This window comes from Ursus maritimus, unplaced genomic scaffold, assembly GCF_017311325.1.
Source record: "Ursus maritimus isolate PB19 unplaced genomic scaffold, ASM1731132v1 scaffold_18, whole genome shotgun sequence".
NCBI classification, from domain to species: domain Eukaryota; kingdom Metazoa; phylum Chordata; class Mammalia; order Carnivora; family Ursidae; genus Ursus; species Ursus maritimus.
Window position 1 is genome coordinate 174,900 of NW_024424230.1, and position 10,555 is coordinate 185,454.

General features: G+C 42.5%; 1 protein-coding gene across 1 annotated transcript in view; it reads right to left on the reverse strand.

The window, feature by feature from the left end:
• The window catches only part of ADNP2 (ADNP homeobox 2), a 29,307-nt gene extending 19,246 nt beyond the window's left edge, over positions 1-10,061 (reverse strand). Inside the window, exons 1-2 of the mRNA XM_040632388.1 lie at positions 8,872-10,061; positions 2,116-2,238 (exon numbers count right to left, since the gene is read on the reverse strand). Coding sequence (XP_040488322.1) covers positions 2,116-2,223 — 108 coding nt within the window. The 5' untranslated portion in view covers positions 2,224-2,238; positions 8,872-10,061. The remainder of the gene's footprint in view (positions 1-2,115; positions 2,239-8,871) is intronic.
• Between the last annotated feature and the right edge of the window lie 494 nt (positions 10,062-10,555).

Below are 10,555 nucleotides of genomic sequence, written 5' to 3' on the forward strand. Positions count from 1 at the left end.
TTTCACTGTAGTAAAGACACAGGCCCAAAGATGAACAGATTTGCCCAAGGGCACATAATTAGCTGAGTCAAGATTAAAATAAAAGGCAACTCTTTACCCCCCAATGATCCAAGAGCATTCTCAGCCTGTCTACTGAAGGGTAGTACTATTCCTTCAGGGTCCATTTCTTGAGCATCTACCACATGCCAGGCCCCACTGTAGGGGGTTCCCATATAGTATCATTTGAAGTACCCTGTATCTGTACACATACACTTGTATCCTTGGCTTATTTATATATTCTCTACAAATACTACTTAAATACATGTACTTATTGAGATAAAATGATTTACAAGAAAGTTGTAAGAAATTATTTATAAGGTCATTCAGATGACCAAATATGTATTTCTCAGATAAATTTGGTCTTCATTCACAGTTCCTGAAAATGCTTCAAAACCATAAAGGTACAATGTCTTGTTATTAATGAGGGTGACTTGTTGACCCTACTCAAGGGCGCAGCTGGTTCCCCAGAGGACCAATCTTGTGAACAGAGGGTTGGAACCTTCAGGCCTCCCCAACTACTGGGCTGGAGGTTGAATCAGTCAATGACTTAATCAATCCTGACTATGTAATGAAGCCTCCATAACAATTTCATTCCCCGCTTCAGAGAACTCCCACACATGGGAAACCAGAACACCTGGTGTTGTACTGGAACTGTGTCCAGGAACTTCACATGACTTATCTACTAACAATGGACTATGTCTACTATCTACCTGCTCCATCTTATCTCCAAATAATTACCTTGCTTTCGTCCTCATGCATCAAATAGGACTTACAGAAATGCAAAGAACTCTGAGGTTCTTTTACTTTAAGACTATTCCTGAGCAGGAATATCTACCCAAGAACTTCCACTCTGGTACCTCCGCCATCCTTTTATTTGCAAATGGACTTTTGGTCACAGTGTATTATTAAAAGTATCGCTCTACTTGGGGTTTTACTTTTGTTCATTCGTTCAAAACTTATTTGTTAAAAAGATATATAGATGGACAGATTAAACATCTATGTGCCAGACCACAATTCTGATCACAGGTAATAGTGGACTAACAAAATGAAGAGGTCCTTGTCTTCTTACATTCGGGGGTGGGGAGGGCGGGGGGAGACAGACAATAAAGAATATCAGGTACTATGAGACCTTTGAAGCAAATAGAGCAGGTAAGACAACAGAGAACAGAGAAGGAAGCATTTCAGAGGGAAGAGCTCTCTGAGATGGCAATGTTTGAACAGAGAATTACCTGGGGTCCTTCAGAAATTAGTATTTGTCTACTTGAGGGCAAAAATCAATCCTGGCCATTAATGAGGATCCGGGTAATTATTAGTCTTTCAGTATTGGATCACCTTTTTATAAATAAAATCAATCTGGATGAAAGTCTGAGATTTGAAAAATAAGAAACTGAACCCTTCCCAGACCAATACTGTGAAGTGAACTGTTCACAAGTTTTAAAAAAACTCTAAGTAGACATGGCCCTTATTTTTACAGTTATGAATAAACATGCACAGAATTACCAATGGCTTTAAAACACACCAAGCCTTACTTAACAATTTCTATTTCTTTACTATAGATGCCAGCCATATATTCTGAAGGTATAAGAAAGGAAAAAGTTATGAGAACACAACTTATCAGAGTATGTGACCGTGACCTTAGTTTTGAAACTTTTGTTAAAACTGCATATATTAAATTCACAAATGAGAAAAGCCCTATCACATCATATATGAATCCCCATTTGGTAATTACTCCAACAATCCAGGGGATTAAGTTAGGGTCTTCTTTTGCTAAAATAACAAGTAATTCAACACATTCCCTTCAAAGATCAAAAATATATTTGATAACTAATAACTATAAAAAGCCCCACCTAAAAGTAACTTTAAAAACTTGAACAGCTTAAAGTAGCTCACTTTAAGTCAGAAAGACATAAATAAGAACTAATTATGCTCTCGTGCAGTCATCTGAAATATTAGCAATTTCCACCTTGAGGAACCTTACCCATTCTGAACACTCCCGATTCAGATCTCACCTCCATAAAGCCAACCCTGCATCTCTAATGTTACTGTCTTCTCCTAACCTCACTTATGTACTCTTACCTTCAGCAACTCCTTGCAGCTGTCAAGCCCAATATCCACAAGAATGCCTTTCACCTTTTTTCGTACCTTCCTGATGTTGTCAAGATTTTCCACAGGAATTTGAAACATTTTTGAATTTTTTTCCTTAAAAAAAGGAAAAAGAAAACAAAACTGAGTACCTATATTGACATCTATGTATTTAACTGAGTTGGTAAAACACTAAGAATGGAGTAATTTTCAGGGCACCTGGGTGGCACAGTTAGTTGGGCATCCTACTTGGTTTCAGCTCAGGTCATGATCTTGGGGTCATGAGATCAAGTCCATCGGGCTCCACTCTCACCATGGAGTCTGCCTGAGACTCTCCCTTTCCCTCTCCCTCTGCCCCTCGCCCCCGTGCACTCTCTCTCTCTCAAATAAATAAATATTAAAAAAAAAAAAAGAACAAAGTAATTTTCAACAAATTATGCTAGGACAGCTACATATGCACATGCCAAAGAATGAAGCTGGACTCTTCTCTTCCATCACACACAAAAATTACCTCAAGATGGATCATACACCTCCATGTAAGAGCTTAAACGTTAACTCTCTTTAAAGAAAACAGGCATAAATCTTCATGAACCTGGATTTGGCAATGGACCCTTAGATAAGACACCAAAAACCACTAACAACTGAAGAAAAAGAGAAGTTGGACTTCATCAAAATAAAACTTTTGAAGACTTTTGTTTTATTTATTTATTTGAGTGAGAGAGTGGAGAGAGAGAGCGCGCACAGCAGGAGCAGGGGGAGCGGCAGAGGGAGAGGGAGAAGCAGGCTCCCCGCTGAGCAGGAGCTCAATCCCAGAACCCCAGGATCATGACCTGCCCTGAAGGAGACACTTCACAGTCTGAGCCACCCAAGCGCTCCCAAAATAAAACACTTTTACACTTCAAAGGAAACCATATCAAAAAACCAAAAAGAGAATCCACAAAATGGGAGGGAACATTTGCAAATCCTATTTCTGGTAAGGAACTTATATCCAGAATATATAAAGAAAAGAACTCTTGTAACTCAATAATTAAAAGACAAATAACCCAACTTAAAAATGGGTAAAGAGAGGTGCCTGGGTGCTGCAGCCTGTTAAGTGTCCAACTGGTGGTTTCAGCTCAGGTCGTGATCTCAGAGTCATGGGATCCAGCCCCACGTGGGGCTCTGTGCTCAGTGCAGAGTGCTTGAGCTTCTCTCTCCCTCCCCTCTGCCCCTCTTGCTCTCTCTCTAAAAAATAATAAATCTTAAAAAAGAAAGAAAGAAAGAAAGAAAGAAAGAAAGAAAGAAAGAAAGAAGAGAAAAGAAAAGAAAAAGAAAATGGGCAAAAGATCTGAATTTCTCCAAAGATAATATGCAAGTGGCCATTAAGTACATGAAAAGATGCTAAATAACATTAGCTGTGAGGAAATGAAACTCAAAACCACAATGAAATATGTAACTTTATACCTACTAAGATGACTGTAATTTAAAAAGAGAGAAAAAACACAAGTGTTGGAAAGGATGTGAAGCAACTGGATCTCTCATACACTGGGGTAATAATGTACAATGGGGCAGTCACTTTGGAAAACAGTCTGGCAGTTTCTTAAAAGATGAAACATATAGATACCATATGAATCATCAATTTCACCCAAGAGAAATTAAAAATATGCATCCAAACAAAGACGTTCACAAATGTTTATAGCAGCATTATTCATAATAGCCAAAAAGTAGAAACAACCCACATGTCCATGAACTGACAAATGGATAAATAAAATGTGGTATATCCATACAATAAAATGTTTGGCCATAAAAAGAAATGAAGAGAAGAAATGAAGTAGTGACAGGTGCTACGATGTGGATTACCCCTGAGGAATATTATGCTAAGTAAAAGAAGCCAGACTCGTAGGACCACATATTGTATGATTCCATTCATAACATGTGTCCAGAACAGACAAATTTACAGAGACAGAAAGTAGAATAGTAGTTGCCTATGGTTGTGGAGGAATGGAAGGTGATGGCTAAGGGGAACAGGATTTCTTTTTAGAACAATGACAATGTTCTAAAAATCAACTGTGGTGATGTATGCAAAACTGTGTGAATATACTAAATACCAGTGAACTAAACTGTATAGTATGTAAATTACACCTCCATAAAGCTGTCTTTAAAATATCTAAAAAGGCATAAAATTAAACTAAACCCTGTGGCACTTGACCAGAATAGGAAGTATAGGTGTGACCTTATTATTTTTAATACATACACAAATAAATAATAAATACAGTTGTAAATGTGTGTGTGTATATTTCATAGTTTTGTCCACTAAGAGAGTCTGGAAGCAGTTACACACTCCAGTAGCAGTGAGCACTCCTAAGGCCCAAATCTATCTATCTTTCTTTTTCTTTCTTTCTTTCTTTCTTTCTTTCTTTCTTTCTTTCTTTCTCTTTCTCTCTTTCTTTCTTTTTAATTTACTTATTTATTTGAGAGACAAAATGAATGCAAGTGGGCTGGGGGGAGGGACACACAGAGAGTCTCAAGCAGACTCTGAACTAAGCACAGAGCCTGACACAGGGCTCAATCTCATGACCCTGAGATCACGACATGAGCCAAAACCAAGAGTTGGATGCTTAAATGACGCGCCACCCAGGTGCCCCCCCTCAAATATTACTGTCTAAATACTGCCTGCCTTTACAAAGAACCAGGGCTCCTTAGAAAAATGGCTGATTCTAGGGCTAGAGCATGGAAAAGACAAGACTAGCTAAGACTATTCTGTACCAGAAAATAAGAAAGTAGCTCAAGGAATGGTGAGACATGTCAAAAGGACTCAAAAGCAACCAACTTAAATAAATTCCCACAACCCAAATATGGGACAATTTGAGCATCAAATAAATGACAGTAATAGATTACAACCTGTGGCACTGAATTTTCCAAACACAATGCAACAGTACTTCCCATCCCACATGCTCTTTTACAATATGATCTTGGGGCACCTGGGTGGCTCAGTCAGTTAAGCATCTGACTCTTGATTTTGGCTCAGTCATGATCTCAGGGTCGCGAGATCAAGCCCCATGTCAGATGCTGCACTGGACATGGAGTCTCCTTAACATTCTCTCTCTTCCTCTCCCTCCACGCATGCTCTAATAAATAAATAAATCTTAATATACATACATATACATACATATATATATATATATATATATGATCTTGACAGTCCTCGCCCAAGTGGGGCACTTATGCCCCACCCCTTCAACCTGGGCAGAACTTTGTGGCTGCCTCCACCAATAAAGTATGGCAGAAGTAATGCCATGTGACTTCCAAGACTAGAGCATAAAAATGCTACTTGCTTCTGCCTGCTCTCTGGGTACCATCACGCTTAGAATCCAGACACCATGTCACGAGGAAGCTCAACTAGCCCACATGGAGATGTTCCAACATCAATCACCAGACATGTGAGGGAAGACACTTCTAGACACCTGACTGTCAAGTCACCCCAGCCTTTGAGTCTTCCCAGATGAGGAACAGAAACAAGCCATCTCCCCTGCTCTGGTCTGAACTCAACGTTCAAAGAATTACGAGTTTTAATCAAATGTTTTATTCTATGAGGTTCTGGGGTGATTTGGTATACATCAACAGTAACTAAAATATAACCCAGCAGAATATAAACTTAAGTCTATGGTGATATAAATAATTACACTGAAAATCTGATGAGGAACAGTATATGTACATGATTTCCAAGCACCACCCTAAAAATTACTTAATAATAACCAATGGAAAGGGGCGCCTGGGTGGCTCAGTCGGTTTGGCGTCCAACTCTTGATATGGGCTCAGGTTATGATCTCAGGGCCGTGAGATCGAGCCCAGTGTCAGGCTCCATCCACATTGGGCATGGAGTCTCTGCTTAAGAGTCTCTTTCCCTCTCCCTCAGCCCCTCCCCTCCCTTCTAAATACATACATACATACATACATACATACCAAAGGAAAAAGTAATTCACAGAAGTCTGGTAGACTTCTTAGACCAAATTAATAGACACTCTACAAAATAACTAGCCTATAATATTCAAAAGTGTCCAGACCACACAAAGTAGCCCTATTCATAACAGCCAAAACGTGGAAACCATGCAAACCTCCTTCAAATGGTAAATGGATAAACGAAATGTGGTATGCCCATACAAAAGAATGCTACTTGGCAATAAAAACTAGGTACTGATGCATGCCACAACATGAATGAATCTCAAAAACATTATGCTACATGAAAGCCAGATGCAAAAGGTCTCACATTGTCTGACTCCATTTATGTGAAATATTCAGAAGAGACAACTCTACAGAGATAGAAGGTAGGTTAGCAGTTGGCTGGGACTGGAAACAGGTTTTTTGGAGTATGCCAGAAATGTTCTATCATTAGACTGTGGTGATGGCTATACAACTCTATATGAATTACACCCTTTTAAAAAAAGATCATGGAGGGAAAACTAAGGAACTGTTTCCCAATGGAAGAGACTAAAAATACAATGTGCAATTCTAAGTAGCTTCTTTTACCAGAAATGTTATTGGAGCACTGGCAAAATTTCAATGGGATCTGAAGATTCAATGATAATAACGTACTGATTTCCTGATTCTGATGACTGTATTCTGCATATGCAGAAGTATGCTCTTATTGTAGGAAACAGACAATATTTGGGTAATGTGGCATCTTGTTTGGCAACTTACTTTCAGATGTTTCAGGGGAAAAAGTTCTTTGCATTATATTTGCAATTTTCTATGAATCTGCAACTATTTCAAGTTGTTTTTTTTTTAATGTGTAAGCTATCGAAGCTAAAAAACGAGTCAAATCAAATTAAAGAACACCAGGTTAAAATAATGAATGCCAATCTTTAATTACCAGAACGGTAACTTTTAAAGATTGATAGTATTCACTGGCAGTGAAACTAAGTAGAAAAATCATAATTTCTACAATTTTAGAGGGCAATTTGGCCGTACCAACCAAGATTTTAAATGACAATGTCTACGAGTCAGCAATTTCACTTTTACAGCCCTCTTGTAATCCTTCCTCCCCCAGCGCATACTTGGTGCCCCTCTGAGTTTACATTTCTTGCATGGCACCAGTTTCCAATGATCTATTTACATATCTATTTCTCTTATTAGACTAAACTTCTTCAGGGTAGGAATCATGTTTTCTTTGCATGTCTGGGGCCTATTAGAGAGTGTAATATACAGCAAATGTTCAAAATGAGGGAACAGAAGAGATAAAACAGAAAAGATCATAAGACATGCAGAGAGTGCCAAAAAGGCTATGGGAAAGTTAGAGTCGGAGCCCAAAATAGTCTTAGGTTAACAGATTGGCATCAAAAAAGATTGAGGTAAAGGAAAAGTCTCAATATATTTGGCCAAAAGTAAAGCCAAAAAAGGTAGATTGGAATCAAATGGATGGGGTTGGGGGGGAGGAAGGGTTAACAAGTAAGAGGGATGAATTCCCAGTGGGTACAAAGGAAACACAAAGTTTCTGAGAAGCTAATTTGGAATGAGTTTTCCAAATTTCACTATCTATGTCTAAGCAGAAGGAGAGACTGAAGGATCATTTAGCATTTTATAACTGAAGAATACTAAATCCTAGGAAATAAAGTAAAAAAGTAATAAAATTATTAAAAACGAAACACACTGAATTGGATCCTAGCCTTCAAAAGCCTCAGCTAGGGGTGCCTAGGTGGCCCAGTAGGTTGGGCCTCTACCTCTTGATCGCAGCTCAGATCTTGATCACAGGGTCATGAGTTCAAGCCCCAAAGCCTCACCTAACAGGAGCTTGTCAAGAACCTGATGATGATGTTCCTAAAAACTAAACAAAAGGTCACTTTCAAGCCCACACTGGCTTCTTTGGCCAGAGCAAGCCTCAACAAAAACTATTGTTAGATGCTTTCCACCCAACTCTAGCAGACTTCCTTTCATTTCCTCCTTAAAGTTCCATTATCCTCTCTACCCTTCGAGGTTCTCCCTTCCCCAGAACTGGTTGTTAAACAGAACTGTCCAAGGTTAAGACCATCATCCCCATGTATCTGAAACAAGGAAGCTAAACGTGTTGCTTGCAAAGAAGTATGGCTTTACATAATAGGCACTGATCTTATTACAGGGTTTTGAGAAGCATGGCATACAAGGATTGGTGGACTTTCAGAAGCACTGGTTTAGGGATTGGCCGATTATCTGAGGCTGGTTCCTGGAGGCTAACTCTCAGGAGGATACTGAAATGAGGCTGTCAGTGATTGGGCAAGTTTTAATCGCCCTGTAGTTACTTGTTCAAGGGTTGGGAGTAGGACCAAGGAAATGTCAGTCTTCTTTCCTGAATCTGGAGAACAGGAACTTTGTATTCTCGAATGTAAGCACCCCCATTTCCTCACCACTGTTACTGTGGTTCACCCCAAAACAAGCACGTTAAATCTGTACCTTCACCATTAGGAAACATTAGACGAACACGGATGCACTAATTGATCAACCTCAGTTCAGAGCAAATTACCTTTAATGTCAATGTGTGGTACACATGGACCCACCAAAAATTCCACTCATGTGCACAAGAAAATATTATTTCCCAAAGGGGCATTTACAGGGTTTCTTTTGTTGTTTTTTAGTATCATGGTCATTTAAGAACATTGCATTCTGGAAAAAATACACTCCAAAAAATTAGTGGTTCTGGTAATAAATAATACTTTTTAAGCCACAGAACTTTGGAGTTCCTGTGAAATCTAAGTTCTCAAAGGATTTCACATGAGTGCCAACACTACATCATGGTCTCACCAGCAAAGACTCTGGAACTGTCCTTCCTGCGTTCAAATCAGTTCCACAACTTGTAACTGCGTCATCTCTGGTGAGTCACTTACTCCCCGGGCCTCGGGTGCCTACCTGAAAAACAGGAGAGTACAAGCTGCTGCCACAAGCAGTTTGTAAGGATGAAGGAGTTAACACAAGAACAGCGCTGAGACTCCAAAAATCTCATGTAATGTCCCGACCACTGCAATACAGGACTTCTGTTTTCAGCAACTTAAAGAATACACAATACTTGTGGCATCGATGTTCCCAGACCTGCGCCTTCCGCAAGCCATGAGCCTTCGGGTCTGCTAGCGTGTAACACACGGCCCTAACACGTGTGTGACAGCCAGAGTGGAGGACACGCAGAACGCTGGGAACCTGGCCCCTCAAAGGGACCACACCCATACACTCACCAAGAGCCTATGGCAAACCCGAGTTCAGAAGGCGCCCAGGGATCTCTCCAGGTAAATAAATATCTTGCCACAACTCCCCCTTCACCTACCATAACCAATCAACTCGTAACCCTAAATGCACCTCTCAGTCAAAATCCTGTCCATCGTCCAGAGCAGCACCATGTCCCCTTCTACACTCAGATCCGTCACTTCCACGCGGAAAGACCACCAACTCCAACCGAAATATCCAAGTGCAGCCTGCCAGCTGTCCAGTGATGGCTCTGGGTAGTTACACATGTATTCCTTACCTCCGACCCAAGATGTAGCTGCACTTTTCACAAGCCCCGCGAGTTACATGCGGCCCCACTGGGACCCAGACTCCCAACCCTACAGACTGCAGTAAACCCGGGTGTTCCCCGCAGGTCTTCTGCACCTGCCTCCGGGCAGGGGAAGTCCGCTACCCTCCCTCCCACAGGCTGTGATTACCCTTCTATTCAATTATAACGAGTTAACAGCATTCCAGCAAATCCGCTCACGTTCACAGAAAACACCTAAAATATCTATCAGTACGCAAGTGCCCACGATCTGAACCGGCAGGTCTCATCTCTGACGTTCCAAAGCCAAACGTTAGCAGAAATTCTGCAACACAACCTACGTCAACGCAGTCGGCAAAGGCAGATGATGAAAAGTTAGCATTTTAATGTCAACATCTGCATAGCCATCATCCCCGTTCACGCCCGGAGCGCGGGGCTGCCGGGCTGCCCTCCCACTGCCCTCTCCGCCCGGAGTGAAACCGCCCCAGGCCAGAGCTCCCCGCCACCGGACCCGCACGGCCCACCTCGGCGGTCACTCCAGGCTGCCCCCGGGAGAGGCTCCGGGTAGCCGGGCTGCGGGGAGGCGCGCCCCGCGGGGGCGGCTGTCCCCACCACCCTCCCCGCGCCCAGCTGCTCCTCTCCGCGCGGCCCGCCCCCCGCCCCCCTCCCCCCTCCCCCCTCCCCCCTCCCCTGGCGACCACCCCTGACGCCCACGTGACGCAGAGGGATGACGGGCGCCCTCCGAGCCGCGAACCCCGCGCCCGGAGAACGTCGCGGGATTCATGAGGCTGCCGTGGGCGCGGGCTGTGGGCGGGGCGGGGCGGAGCCGCGGCCGCCGTCGGGACTCCGCGGGCCTGGGCCGGGCAGGGCCGGGGGCGTCGCCGCGGGGCTGGGCCGGGGTCGTACCTACCGCTGGGCGCCCGCAGCGCCGCCGCCGAGTCCCCCGCCGCCTCTCGCCGCGCCGCC